Below are 15,760 nucleotides of genomic sequence, written 5' to 3'. Positions count from 1 at the left end.
TATATCTAAAATTTGAGCCGCTATGTTAATTATATTTCTATGACAACAGCGTGTTTTATCTGGCACGTGCCTGCACGCTGCTTGGAAAAGGCTCCATGAAAAAGACACATGCCAACGTAACAAAAATTTTTATGCCGAACGAGTTAACAAAAAATATTGTGAAATCTCATCCTCCAAAAAAAAACCGTTAATCACATTTCCATTGATGGGCTTTGTTAATATAAGGTGGGTACTCGTTCATTACGACAAACGATAGAGCTGTGAAATTCTCATCTTTAAAAACGTTAATCACATTTCCCATTGACTGCTTTGTTATATAATTGAAGATGCGTTCATTACGACAAAAACACCACCAAATAAAAAAAAATATGTACACAATTATGACATCTGCACACTTTCAACCCAATATATATTCGTTTTTATTGTGATGATATGACATTGGCATGAAAGCTCCGCGCGATTAAAATTTAAGATTAATCTTAATTTAATTCCACAAAACGAAGCTGCAGATGTCGCCTGAAAAAATCAGTGCAATGAGCTAAAAAAAAATTAATTACTGAGTAGCTCCAACCGTGTAACCGTTCGCTCGGCCACAGTCGCTCTATTTGTAGGGAAACGAAGGACTGTATACGTGGTAGAGCCGCAATGATTGTACGGGTGAGAGAGATACACTGATACAACCTGACTATAGACGTAAAACATTATTTTATGGTTTTGCACCACACAGGCTATAGGGCGCTCTCCTAATTATAAACACAGGTCTACTCATAACAATTAATTACAGAAATATATGCTGAGATCCCCCATAACCATATTGAATGCATAATCATCACAAAATATAACTCCTCTGGTGAGATATTGCGCATGCGCTGACACACTAACATAGCCAGATTGTGTACTGGCTGGTATACGCAGCGGGGACCTTACATGCAAGGTCTTTCTTCTATTTCTTAAATGATGTCTACTGATATAATTTTATCATATAAATCTATGCTAGAATACCTCCTCTCCATTTGAAATGCAAAATTTCCGCAAAATATTTTTCTTCTCTGTAGATATTGCGCATGCACGAGCACTGTTTCAGACGTCTTACGGACGTGTATTACGATCGTGTATTACGGACTGAGAAAAACTGCATAATATATATAGCATGCCGATGGAGAGAGAGAGAGGGAAAAGCAGCACAGCAGAGAAGATAGCTGAGTGGCGGTAGAAAAAGAACGAGGCTGAGCGAAGGGCACGGCAGACAAGCGGAAGGGTGGGAGGGCATGATGTAGGGGTTTTCCACCCTACAGGCTAGGGCGCTCTCCTAATTATAAACACATGTCTACTCATAACATTTAATTACAGAAATATATGCTGAGATCTCCCATAACCCGGAGGGGGGCACTATATATGCTGGTATAGACGTAAAACATTATTTTATGGTTTTGCACCCCACAGGCTATAGGGCGCTCTCCTAATTATAAACACAGGTCTACTCATAACAATTAATTACAGAAATATATGCTGAGATCCCCCATAACCATATTAAATGCATAATCATCACAAAATATAACTCCTCTGGTGAGATATCGCGCATGCGCTAACACAATAAGGTAGCCAGATTGTGTACTGACTGGTATATGCAGAGGGGCCCTTACATGCAATGTCTTTGTCCTATTTCTTAAGTGAGGTCTGATGGAATGTTATCAAATAAATCTATGCTGGAATAGCTACTTTTTATTTTAAATGCATAATCTTTGCAAAATATTACTTGTCTTGGGAGATATTGCGCATGCGCCAGCACCGTTTCAGGCGTGCAGTACCCACTGAGGAAAGCTGCATTATATAGCTTGCTGAGGGAATGAGGAATGGAAGACTGAGAAAAGTCAGCAGGGAAAATATCTGAGGGCGGTGGAAGAAGAAGGAGGCTGAGCGAAGGACAAGGCAGGCAAGCGGAAGGGCGGGAGGGCATGATGTAGGGGTTTTGCACCCTACAGGCTAGGGCGCTCTCCTAATTATAAACACAGATCTACTCATAACAATTAATTACAGAAATATATGCTGAGATTTTCCATAATCATATTAAATGCATAATTATCACAAAATATAACTCCTCTGGTAAGATATCGCGCAAGCGCTAACACGATAACGTAGTCAGATTGTGTACTGACTGGTATATGCAGCGGGGCCCTTACATATGCAAGGTCTTCGTCCTATTTCTTAAGTGAGGTCTAATGATGAAATGTTATCGTATAAATCTATGCTAGATTACCTCCTTTTCATATTAAATGCATAATCTTTGCAAAATATTACTCGTTTCGGAAGATATTGCGCATGCGCGAGCACCGTTTTAGGCGTGCAGTACCCACTGAGGAAAGCTGCATAATATAGCTTGCTGAGGGAGTGAGGGTTGGGAGACTGAGGAAAGTCAGCAGGAAAAATATCTGAGGGCGGTGGAAAAAGAAGGAGGCTGAGAGAAGGACAAGGCAGGCAAGCGGAAGAGCGGGAGGTCATGAAGTAGGGGTTTTGCACCCTAGAGGCTAAGGCGCTCTCCTAACTATAAACACAATTCTACTCATAACAATTAATTACAGAAATATATGCTGAGGTCCCCCATAACCATATTAAATGCATAATTATTACAAAATATAACTCCTCTGGTGAGATATTGCGCATGCACTAACACAATAACGTAGCCAGATTGTGTACTGACTGGTATATGCAGCGGGGCCCTTACATGCAATGTCTTCGTCCTATTTCTTAAGTGAGGTCTGATGAAATGTTATCGTATAAATCTATGCTAGATTACCTCCTTTTTATTTTAAATGCATAATCTTTGCAAAATATTACTCGTTTCGAGAGATATTGCGCATGCGCGAGCACTGGTTCAGGTGTGTAGTACGGACTAAGGAAAGCTGCATAATATAACATGCTGATGGAGTGAGCGGAGGAAGACTGTGGAAAGGCATCAGAGAAAATATCTGAGGGCGGTAAAAAAAAGAAGGCGGCTGAGCGAAGGACAATGCAGGCAAGGGGACGGACGGTTACACCGCGTCTGCGCAGCCACGCGTTCACCTGCTTATAAATGTCCGTGATGTGCCGATGACGTCACCACTGCTGTCGGCTGCATTACCGGGAGTGTCCTCGTCACATCCACCGCGGCGTTACTGCAGCTCCGCCTCAGGTAGGTGTCATATACTGTTATTTTACATATATTACTAATCTTACTGCACGTGTTACTCGATAATTTGGCTTTTATAAAAGGCTGTAGCTTTGTCGTTAAACGTAGTGTGAAACTTGCTTAATTAATCATCTGATTTTGTCCCACTAACCTGACTTTGTATTCCATGCATTTAAGTTCCTGTGTAACCTATTGCCAACTCTCTAACTGAGCTACGTAACCTATCTTGTATTTTTTACATTTTTGCTGTGTAACTTAGTTAATTATTGCCAACTCTCTAACTGAGCTACATAACCTATCTTGTATTTTTAACATTTTTTCTGTGTAACTTATAGTTAATTATTTCCAACTCTCTAACTGAGCTACATAACCTGTTTTTTATTTTTAACATTTTTGCTGTGTAACTTAGTTAATTATTGCCAACTCTCTAACTGAGCTACATAACCTATCTTGTATTTTTAACATTTTTGCTATGTAACTTAGTTAATTATTGCCAACTCTCTAACTGAGCTACATAACCTGTTTTGTATTTTTAACATTTTTGCTCCGTAACTTAGTTAATTATTGCCAACTCTCTAACTGAGCTACATAACCTGTTTTGTATTTTTAACAATCTAATCGTTTAATTGGTTGCTATTCACCTACTCCCTACTTTGTCTTAGCTCCCTAAACTAAGGGCCGTAGACTGAGCAAATTCCTAGGGGTGAATTCATTGACTCACCTGTGTAATTCGATGAGCGACGCGCCAGCTCGTGATCGACGTCTCAGTGTGGTACGGGGGTGTCTGCAGAGAAGGATTTCACGGATAAGGACCCAAAAAAATTACTTAGGTTATTTACGATTAGTTAGCAAAGCTTATTATTTATTTTGCTGTAAACAGGGTTCTTACAAGCTCCCCATTCCTTGCCACAGAGGTTACGCCCTGGCTCTGTAAACATCTTGCCGCTTGAGTTTTACCGTAACTTACGCCATATAACGTTTGAAGCAAAGCGCACCGTCTCGATGAGAGTGATAACAATGCGTCTGCCGAGTTGTTGAGAACGAAGTCTACTTTTTATCCAGATTGAGACTTTGGTTCTACCACGCTGATACTAATGGGTTTTAGCTGGTCGGGATTGTAATCTTAGTCATATTAATGTCATCAAGTCCCGGATGACTATCGAGAGCGATACACCGGCGCTGGTCACGATATCCAACACATCGGCCATAAAAATATATTCATAGTAGGGCCTAAATTTATAAACATTAATATATAAACATTATAACATATAACTATATAACATAATAAACATGCTAACTATATAAAACATACTAAACATATATATATACTAAACAATATACTTATATATAAACTAATGTATACTAATAAAATAATCTACTAATACCAGTTATAACTTAATTAAATTAATTATTGCGTTTGATTTGTGTATATAATGCTACTATCAAATGAATTATATATATATAATTAATTATTCTGATTGGCATATCAGTTCTAGTCGCGTTCCTCATGAACGCTATAAAGTGACAACCTACACTGTAGCAAAAGTTTTAGCACAGTGTCGGTATAACTCCGTGAGCGTGATCTTATCGATTGCAGCTAGCACGAGTGCAGCATGCGCCGCTTGCGCACGCGGACCTACATAGGAGCTATGCGCAATAGACGTTTATCCACCGCACTTTAGAAGCGAAATATTCACATAATATAATTATATTCTATTCGGCCAGGGTTGGTGTTTTACTGTGAATAATATATATGTGATTGTTCGCCTCAGTATTCTGCTTCTATTTCTCATTTCTTGGCCTTTAATTTCAAAATCCAAAATTCAAAACTCATTTGATAATTTCCATTTCCAAAATAACAGATTAAAAATCACAATCAATCATTAAAATCGATAATCAATAATCAAAAACCAAAGTCTTGGCAGACGATCAAAACTTGGCCTTGAGATAGCTTGTTGACTAGCACTCCGACTAAAACGGCAATTCTTCATTGTTCAAGCACGCACGCACGCACGCACTCACACACGCATGCACGAACGAACGAACGAACGGACGGGAGTACGTTCCCATGCACCCCACACACATGCATATACACCAAGATTCCGTAACAGAAAATTGTATTTTTATTTTATATTATGGACTTTTGATATATATACACACGCGTACAAACGCACGTGTGCCTTCTGTGCAGTATTCATACAATTACCCTTGCATCAGCATCAAAATGATATATTTGTTTAGCTCGTCATTTCCATGGTAACGGCACGCAATTGACGACAGTTTTGATAAAAGAGTAAACAATGATGTCTGAAATATTAGCTTTTTCGTAAAGTCACTCGGTTGGCTTCGCGTGACCGTTCCCCCGCTCTGTACATGTGCGAGAAAATTTGTTGCATGTCATGGGTGTGATTGCGGGTACGCTCAACATGGAGGCACCATCAAGCCATTAGTTCAACGCTGTTAACTGTACTGTTGCTTCCTTCCACAGGTGGGAGTGATGACGATGCGCTTCTTCCTCTTTTCTTTCCTCCTCTTCTTCCTTTTTTCCTCCTCCTCCTCCTTCTTCTTCTCCTTTTCTCTCTTCTTCTTCTTCTTCTTTTCCCCCTTTTTCTTCTTCCTCTTCTTCTTCTTCTTCTTCTTCTTCTTCTTTTTCCTTTTCTTCTTCTTCTTTTTCTTCTTCTACTTCGTCGTCATCTTCTTCTTCATTCTCTTCTTCTACCTCTTCTTCTTCTATTTCTTCTTTTGTTTCGGCCTTCCTTGTCGTCGTTGTCTCTTAGTTTTTTTCCCGTCCCTCGTGTTATCGAGGTCCTTTGGCAATATTCAAAAATCTAAACCTTAGCCTATGCAGTGGAAGTAGTCATTGCATCAGCAGTACCATGCATCCGCTGTAGTACTAATACATTTTGTAAAAAAAAATTATTGCAGATAATACTGAAACTAATCATACGATTGATTATCAAATGCGCCTGTCTTATTTCAGAGGTAAACAAACGTAGCAACGGTTGCCCTGACAACACGTCAACGCGCGTGACGCAGACCACACGTATTACCATGACGACAAACTCATCCGCTAATACAACCACGGGCGACGAGAGCGCCACCTTGTTGAATCCCATCCTCCACGACCGCCCGCAGCTGCACTGGTTCCTCATCGTACTGCTTTTCGCCGAGGCGACGGCGACGTGCGTCGGCAACCTGTTCGTACTGCACGTCGTCAGGAGCGAGAAGCGGAAAGCCAAGCAGCACCTGTACGTCGCGAATCTGGCGCTCGCCGACGCCGGCTTCGGCTTCACGGAATTCTTCTACGCTGCGCAGATGTCCGTGGGGTCCTGGCCCTTCGGCTCGCCGGCGTGTACGGCGTGGCTGATCGCCGACACGGTGTTCGGCAACGCCGTCATCTTCATCGTGCTCGTCGTCGCCGTCGACCGCGTCATGGCGGTGATGAGACCTCATCGCTACAGCGTCACGCTGACGCGCGCCAGCGTCGCCGCCATGCTGGTTGCCTGGGCGACGGCGCTCGCTCGGATGCTGCTTGTGATAGACGTGTACACGGGAACGGGGCGTGCGGCGCGCACCTGCCGGCCTGACTGGTCGCGGCAGTCGCCGCGCATGCATCTATACCTGCTCGTGCTGCTCTTCTACGTGCCGATGGTCATCATTGCCGCCTGCTGTATGAAGATTGCAGCCGCCGTGCTCATGTCGAGGATCGGAAAGGTGAAGCGTGCGGCCGTGACGCCAGTCAACGTTGTCAACCGACCAGCTACCCTTATACTGCCGGCGTCGGCTACAGGTCAGCTGACGTCACCTACAGGTCAGCTGACGTCGCCTACAGGTCAGCTGACGTCACCTCCTACAGGTCACGCTGGACGTCGCCTACAGGTGAGCTGATGTCGCCTACAGGTCACTGACGTCACCTACAGTCAGCTCACGTTCACCTAATGGTTCAGCTGGCGTCACTACATGTAGGCTGACCGGCTGCGGGGGCTAGCGAGTCAGGTGACGTCACCAAAAGGCAGCTGACGACTCACCTACAGGTTCACCTGACGTCAGCTACACGGTCAGCTGACGTCACCTACATGTCAGCCTGACCTCGCCTAAGCGTCAAGCTGACGTATCTACAGCGTCAGGGACGTCGCCAAACAGCAGACTACGTCGCCCTTACAGCGTCACGTGAGTCATACAGATCAGTAAACGTCACCTATAGCTCAGCTGACGTCAACTTATAGAGTCAAGCTGATTCCCTCTACAGGTCACTTGACGTCAGCTACTGGTCACTGACGTCGCCTACAGTCAGCTGACGCTCATCCTACAGGTCAAGCTGAACGTCACTACAGGTCAGTGACGTTCACCTACAGGTCAGTGACGTCGCTAAGGTCAAACCGACGACAAGGCAGCGCAGCAGAGCAGCGTCGTGCGGGAAGTGACAAAGATTTTGAGGAGACAGAGGTGGCGTCTGACCATGATTTTTGATTGATATTTCTCGTTTACCGTCTGCTGGGCCCTTATATTTTCTTGTTGACGGTAATTCAAGCACAAGCGCAGCGTTGTCCGCAGTCAAATGATCAACTTCTTCGGCTGGATAATGCTTATACAATTCGCTGTTAAATCCAATTTTGTACAAACTCAACACAAACGCCGAGGTCAGAAAAAAAATTAACCAATCTCATTTGCGTGTTGGAAGTAACTGCAAATCTTGTAACGCCAATTCTATAGAACAGCCACATGAGTCATGACCGTATATTAGTCCACTTCTCGCGCAACCCAGAGCACAGCAGTTACGGAATGTAAACAAGCATCGAAAACCTCTCCATAAAAGCCACGCGTAAAGCGCGACTAGGTCTATGTCCCCCAGGAGTACTATCGGAGGTACCCTGCCTGAGGTACGGTTCGATATATCGGAAAAGTACCTCGGGGTACTAACGATATGATTCCTGCGCTACCTCATGTCCATTATCACACCTACTCAATTTTGAATCGATTTCGATGTTTAGAACTAAAATATAAAAGCTAGCTCTTCTTTAAAAAAAAATAATATAGTATACTATACGTCAAACATAGCTACATTTACTATTGGATTGAGATGTTTGAGGTTTTTCTAACTTGTGATGTGAACTTGCAAAAGTGTATGTATTTCACGACATCAGCGCTGAAGTTCGGGTACGCGGGACATGCAAGGTTTCGCCAGCGACATATCGTATAGTACCCTGAGTTACTTCCATATATGCGAAACCGGTTCCAGGACAAATACCCCAGGACAAGTCACCCCCTGACAATTACCCCCGGCAATTAGCCCCCGGGTAATTACCCCCATGCCATTCACCCCAGACAATCCCCCCCAGACAATTACCCCGGACAATTAGGCCTGCCCCCAGGACAATCACACCCCCAGACAATTACCCCCGAATTTACCCCCTGCGATATTTATCCCCCAGACAATTACCCTCCGAATTTTTACCCCCCAGACAATTACCCCCGGACATTTACCCCGACATCCATTTGACCCTGACAATTAGCTCACTGTTGTTTATATTCATTGTGACAGTGATACAGGGAGGGCGTCGAAGGAGGAGGAAGAAGGTGTGGAGAGAAGAGGTGGAAGGAAGGTGGGGAGAAGGTGGAGTGATGGAGGAGGGAAGAGGGGAGGGAGGAGGAGAGAATAGGAGAAGAGGAGGAGGTGTGGAGGAGAGGGTGGGGAACGTGTGGGAGAAAGGTGGTGGAGGAGGAGAGGAGGGACAAGGTGAAGGCGGGAGGCGTAGCGTAAATTCTGGGGGAATTGTCGGGGCTGATTGCCGGTCGGGTAATGTCCGGGGGGGTGTACATGGATAGGGGGTAAATGTCGGAGGGGTATTGTCCGGGGCGTGATTGGCGGGAGAGGTGAGTGTCGGGGGTATTTGTCCGAGGGGCGGTCACTATATATTGCCAGTATCCACCCATGTGCGTTCTCACTAAAAAATAATATGCCCCCTAGTGCAGAACTGCACATTGGAAAACCCTACCCCTTATTGCAGACACAATTGAAGTACATACACCCCCTATTGCATACACTAATGAAAATTATCCCACCCCTATTGCATAACAATTGAAAAAGAGTCGTACCCGGACCCCTACCCCTATGCCGAGTCTATCAGACAAGAGGCAAAGAGTGTAGGGAATGAGGGGCCCAGTGAGGGGAGCCTACTGCGGCGCGGTGCTGACTTGAACGATCCGCAGGGCTATTCGGCGATAGCTTTTGAAGGGGCCTATTTCGCTCCCGCTGCGGGCCCGCTTTAGAAGTGAAAAACACTTCCCTAACCCGAAAATTTGGAAAGCACATGGGGTAATACCGACTATATTATAGTGACCCCCCCCCCCGCGCGGGATTTCGTCCTGATCCTGATACCATCGAACTGTACCACGATCCCTCCGATAGTACGTGCGGGACATAACACCATATCAGCCGCAGTATAACGCCCAAATACGTGGGAAATGTTGCGTCCACTTGAACAAGAATGGCGCCATGTGCAGACCAATGTGCAACCGCTTGTGTTTTCCCAGAGCTTTTGTATATATCAACAAAAGTCAGCTATGTTGTTGTTTGGCTTGTTGAACGTCTTACTGTGATTCTCTCTATGGTATCGAACTATTACTAGTATTAAGATAAACAGAGGAATCAGAAAGTAGCAAAACTAATTTCAAAGAAACAATTGAGTTGTACGATTGCCTACATCGAACATCGTGCAGTGGTGACCTGCACCCTGAACGCGTGTCTACGTTGTATAATTCGCGTGGTGAGTACAGCTAGACGTATAAATTGTAATGCTTCTGTACTGTACTTTAACCGCTTGTGACTAACGTCAATACACCTAGATTCTAACCTAGCAATACCGTTTCTTGAGTATACTATAGTACTTGTTGTTATTCATTATCCAACAAGACACTGGAATGCCTATAAATGCCTTAGTAGTTTCAAAAGTAATAATACATCAATTATTTACAAGATGTATTATTTTGAATGAGATATACATATAATGTTGATATTCTTTGTAGAGTAGAAGATTTCTTCAATGAGTTTCTCCTAAGAATGTTCTAGAGGATGGACGGAGCAGGATGAAGAGAAAGAGAGAAGAAGAGAGAGAGAGGGGAGGGGAGAGAGACAGAGAGACGAGAGAGAGAGAGAGGAGAGAGAAGTCGAGAGCTGAAGCGAGAGAGAGAGGAGAGAAGAGAAGGAGAGAAGCGCCCCAACGGTTTGATTCAAATTTAAACATCAAACTGCTGATTGCGGTAAGCGGTTCTGTGTTCACTTAGACTAAGAATTTAAATTCTTAGGATGACAGAACAAAATGCAGAAAACACTAAATTTGAAACTGGTTTCTTCGAAGAGAGACATCGTGAACTAGCGATCATTCTTTCTAATGCACGCAATTAATTACATCATGACATATGTGTGTAAAGAGCAGAGTCAGAGATGGGCCATCATTGACCAGAACAGATCTAAACTGTTACTGTTTTTGGTAACTGTTATTGTTATGTTAACGACTGTTCAACATGTTGTCCAGTCCTATGCGACTTATGATCGACGTATTACTTTGCGGATATATATGTATATATTAACGATTGCTTGTACTGCATTCTACGTATACCGTCAACTTTAAACTTTTGATCATGACATTACTGGTTTTCACATTAGCGCTACGGTTTGGATGGTTACTTATCTTATGCATCTTGATAATATACACGCTATGTTGGATTCAAGCACATCTAACGCGAAGGCTCGAGACTTAACGTGACAATGTGACTTATCATCACCAGACCCACCAGAACCTCAGTGCGCCATGTCGACTTAGCACAGACAGACGGCGGACTACCGGTGCAGCCTTCCCGTCAACAACAGGATCTTTGGCGCGCCAATGTTCGCAGAGCCTTACCGCAGTCACTGCAGGAGAATCTACGCGACTTCCTGATGCGGAATTGGGACGGTACGCGGATGACGCGTACGACGACGACGTCACGCCGTCTAACGGGACATCTCTCATTCACCTCATCATGGCTGCCGACTACTATCGCAAGGAGCACACGGAGGATGCTCGCAGGGCCCCACCGAAAAACATTTGGCCCTGTTACAACAGTGTTTTCATCTAGTTCGTTGTTTGACATTCCCGGACTGTGTTTGCGTAGTTGGCTGGCTTCATTATCAGGGATTTCCCGGACCAGTCGGCTACGTACCAACAACTAATCTCTCTCGACCCCCCTCTCCACGTTTGCGCTTTCCTCTATGTCGGATTGGATCCTGATTTTTACGCAGGCAGACGGGCTACGCCAATCGGGTTACTGAGCGGCAAAGTCACGCGTTTTTTCTCTCTCCATCCCCTAGAAATGTGAATGCAAATGAACAATTTTTATTGTGTTATTGTTATAGTATATTATTGTTCGGATATCCTATAGGCCGACTTACTATACATTAATCGTATATCGTATCGAATGTATTATATCTTCTGATACTATCTTATTATACTTATTATACTGAGGGCAAGACTAGGGGCAGAGGGTATAATTATGAGGGACGCACCGAAGACGGGGCAGAACCCACGGCGTCAGTGTTAGCTAACGTTCTACCTGTTGTTTGCCCTCAATGTGATCTTCTAATAAAGGTGCATCGTGTCCTCTAAATTCTTGTCTTAGTCTTTGATTGTCTTACCTAATTGATAATTGATTGTCTTACCTAATTGATAATTGATTGTCTTGCTAATCTACTCCCTAGCTTATTCACTTCACACTTGCGCTAGACACTACAGTAGTTTATATATAATCATCGAATTACAGTAATACAATCCAATTTTAAGACCAAATGTGTGAACCTGCAGTTCTTCTTATAGTGAGTAGGATTACTATTGCAACAGCATGTTGTCTTATAATCAATAATACCCATTGGGTGATCAATAATCAGTAATACTCATTGGGTGATTAATAATCAATAATACCCATTGGGCAGCTTTATCAGGGTTTCTGTTGAGGGAAAATTAGACAAAGGAGGTAATGGCCAGTTTGGGAAAAAAACGCACATGATGGATTCAAAGGCGTTCCTGCGGACGCTGCAGGCAGACGCGGGGGGCGAGAGGGAGGGTGGGTTCTGGGGGGTCTCCCCCAGCCAAATATTATAAATTTAACAATTTTTAACATTTTCACAACGGCGATGTAAAATTTCACAACGGCGGTGCGCCACTGTGCCTGTTATGTATAAGAAACCCTGTTTATGTAATTGTTATATAGAATCCAGTTTAGTAAAGTTCTATATAGAGCAGTTTTTGCATTTGGGAGTGCTAAAACTTGTTGCACTCCTCTCCCACTCAGGTCCTTGCACACAGGATGGATGATGTCGAAAAGAGCGCAGTGGCGGAGTCCGATGCCACTGAGACTGCACTCTGCAATGAGAGAAAGCCTTACGATGAGACGACTCCTCTCGAAGAGACGTCCCCCATGGTGACACATCCCCCCATGACGAGACGTCCCCATGGTGACACATCCCCCCATGATGAGACGTCCCCCCATGGTGACACATCCCCCCATGACGAGACGTCTGCCCATGGTGACACATCCCCCCATGGTGACACATCCCCCCATGGTGAGACGTCCCCCCATGGTGACACATCCCCCCATGACGAGACGTCCCCCATGGGGACACATCCCCCATGGTGACACATCTTCCCATGGTGACACGTCCCCCCATGATGAGACGTCCCCCCATGACGAGTCGTCCCCTGTGGTGAGATGTCACCTATAAGGAGATACATCCTTTCGAAGAGACGAGGACCCGTCGTAAGGAGACGAGGCCGCCGCGGGAGCTCACCAGGAGGCTGATGGACGACACTCTGGGCTTCGCGAGGCTCATGCAGGACGACTACGGGACTCGCGGAGAGCGTCGCCACGCCGACGCGTCTGCAAGCGTTTCGCCGACGCCATATGCGCGATCGTCGCGACGATCATGATCCTGCCGACGATGCACGCGGAGGTGCGCGCCGACGAGAACCTCTACGACAGCTTCCCCACGCTGCTGCGAAGGTGTTCGTGTACGCGCTGTGCTTTCCTGACGGTCGTGCAGGTGTGGGCGAGCCACGCGCGCATGCTCGACCTCGTCGCCCACGCCGACGACCTCGTCGTCCTGCTGAACCTCGCGCAGATGATGGCCGTCACGTTCCTGCCGTTCGCGTTCACGCTGCTCGCTCGATTCTCCGCCGACATGTTCGCTGTTATTCTCTACGCGGGGCTGTTCGCCGTCGTCGACCTCCTGCAGATGGCGCTGGTGTGGCACGCGTTCCGCAGCCCTCGACTGCTCAAGCGCGACGTCCGCGAGCACGCGTTCCGCGAGCTGATCGCCAGCGCCCTCTACTGGAGCTCGGGCACGCAGCTGCTGCTGTGCGTGCTCGCGATCGCGCTCGCCGTCGCCACGCCGACCGCCGCACTCGTGCTGCTCGTTCGTGCGCTGGTGCGCGCGCCGGCTGTACCGCGTCTGTCGGCGCGGCGGCGGCGGCGACGACGACGCGGCGCGCCTCATCCCGGACGAGTTCTTCGCGGCGGGGTACCGGCACGCGCGTGCGCGCGTCGAGGCGTTCTCCGACGGCGTGTTCTCGATCGTCGAACGGCCGAAGAATATTATCTTGGCAGTCAACGGCGACCGACGTTGCAGCGCCATTTGCCCATACATTCGCATAGCTGGGAATCGTGACGCGATGCTGCGAGCGAAGTGAAGCATGTAGATAAGATTTTACCATGCACACGTGCTGTCAGCCTGCCCGGCTCCACTTTGAACGTATAAGAATGGCTGAAGAATATTATCTTGGCAGTCAACGGCGACCAAATTATCTTTTGGTTTTGCACCACACAGACTATAGGGCGCCCTCTTAATTATAAACACAGGTCTACTCATAACAATTAATTACAGAAATATATGCTGAGACCCCCATAACCATATTAAATGCAAAATCATCACAAAATATAACTTCTCTGGTGAGATATCGCGCATGCGCTAACACAATAACGTAGCCAGATTGTGTACTGACTGGTATATGCAGCGGGGCCCTTACATGCAATGTCTTCGTCCTATTTTTTAAGTGAGGTCTAATGATGGTTTGCTATCATATGAATCTAGGCTAGAATACATCTTCATCTTCAATCTTCATTTAAAATGCATAATTTTCGCAAAATATTCTTCTTCTCGGGAGATATTGCGCATGCGCGAGTCCTGTTTCAGACGTGCAGTACGGACTGAGGAAAGCTGCATAATATAGCTTGCCGAGGAAGTGAGGGGTGGGAGACTGAGGAAAGTCAGCAGGGAAAATATCTGAGGGCGGTGGAAGAAGAAGGCGGTTGAGCGAAGGACAAGGCAGGCAAGCGGAAGGGCGGGAGGGCATGATGTAGGGGTTTTGCACCCTACAGGCTAGGGCACTCTCCTAATTATAAACACAGGTCTACTCACAACAATTAAATACAGAAATATATGCTGAGATTTCCCATAACCATATTAAATGCATAATCATCACAAAATATAACTCCTCTGGTGAGATATTGCGCATGCGCTAACACAATAACGTAGCCAGATTGTGTACTGACTGGTATATGCAGCGGGGCCCTTACATGCAATGTCTTTGTCTTATTTCTTAAGTGAGGTCTGATAGAATGTTATTGTATAAATCTATGCTAGATTACCTCCTTTTCATTTTAAATGCATAATCTTTGCAAAATATTACTCATTTCGGGAGATATTGAGCATGCGCGAGCACTGTTTCAGGCGTGTAGTACGCACTGAGGAAAGCTGCATAACATAACATGCTGATGGAGAAAGGAGAGGAAGACTGAGGAAAGGCACCAGGGAAAATATCTGAGGGCAGTAGAAAAAGAAGGAGGCTGGGCGAAGGAAAGGCATGCAAGCGGAAGGGTGGGAGGGCATGAAGTAGGGGTTTTGCACCCTGCAGGCTAGGGCGCTCTCCTAATTATAAACACAGGTCTACTCATAACATTAATTACAGAAATCTATGCTTAGACCCCCCCCCCATAGCCATACTAAATGCATAATCATTACAAAATATAACTCCTATGGTAAGATATTGCACATGCGCTAACTCACTAACGTAGCCAGAATGTGTACTGACTGGTATATTCAGCGGGGCCCTTACATATGCAAGGTATTCGTCCTATTTCTTAAGTGAGGTCTAATAATGGAATTTTATCATAGAAATCTATGCTAGAATACCCCCTCTTCATTTTAAATGCATAATTTTCGCAAAATATTTTTTTTCTCGGGAGATATTGCGCATGCGCGAGCACCGTTTCAGGCGTGCAGTACGGACTCCATGAGGAAAACTGCATAATATAGCTTGCTGAGGGAGTGAGTGGAGGAAGACTGTGGAAAGGCAGCAGAGAAAATATCTGAGGGCGGTAGAAAAAAAAGGCGGCTGAGCGAAGGACAAGGCAGGCAAGGAGAAGGACGGTTACACCGCGTCTGCGCAGCCACGCGTTCACCTGCTTATAAATGTCCGTGATGTGGTGATGACGTCACCACTGCTGTCGGCTGCATTACCGGGAGTGTCCTCGTCACATCCATCGCGGCGTTTGTGCAGCTCC

At 45.6% G+C, this 15,760-nt stretch overlaps 2 protein-coding genes across 2 annotated transcripts in view; both read left to right on the top strand.

The window, feature by feature from the left end:
- Positions 1-2,995: 2,995 nt before the first annotated feature.
- Positions 2,996-7,636, top strand: LOC106807640 (somatostatin receptor type 5-like). Its single transcript, XM_014810050.1, has 3 exons — positions 2,996-3,169; positions 6,147-6,977; positions 7,479-7,636. Exons 1-3 carry the CDS (start codon positions 3,088-3,090, stop codon positions 7,634-7,636), a joined length of 1,071 nt encoding a protein of 356 aa, XP_014665536.1. The 5' UTR covers positions 2,996-3,087.
- A 2,263-nt stretch (positions 7,637-9,899) lies between these two features.
- The window catches only part of LOC106807639 (endosomal/lysomomal potassium channel TMEM175-like), a 7,291-nt gene continuing 1,430 nt past the window's right edge, over positions 9,900-15,760 (top strand). Inside the window, exons 1-2 of the mRNA XM_014810049.1 lie at positions 9,900-9,933; positions 12,494-13,625. Coding sequence (XP_014665535.1) covers positions 13,125-13,625 — 501 coding nt within the window. The 5' untranslated portion in view covers positions 9,900-9,933; positions 12,494-13,124. The remainder of the gene's footprint in view (positions 9,934-12,493; positions 13,626-15,760) is intronic.

The sequence above is a fragment of the Priapulus caudatus genome, unplaced genomic scaffold (genome assembly GCF_000485595.1).
Source record: "Priapulus caudatus unplaced genomic scaffold, Priapulus_caudatus-5.0.1 Scaffold227, whole genome shotgun sequence".
NCBI lineage: Eukaryota > Metazoa > Priapulida > Priapulimorpha > Priapulimorphida > Priapulidae > Priapulus > Priapulus caudatus.
The sequence above is the reverse complement of the archived record's forward strand: the minus strand, read 5'-3'. Positions and strand labels throughout refer to the sequence as shown.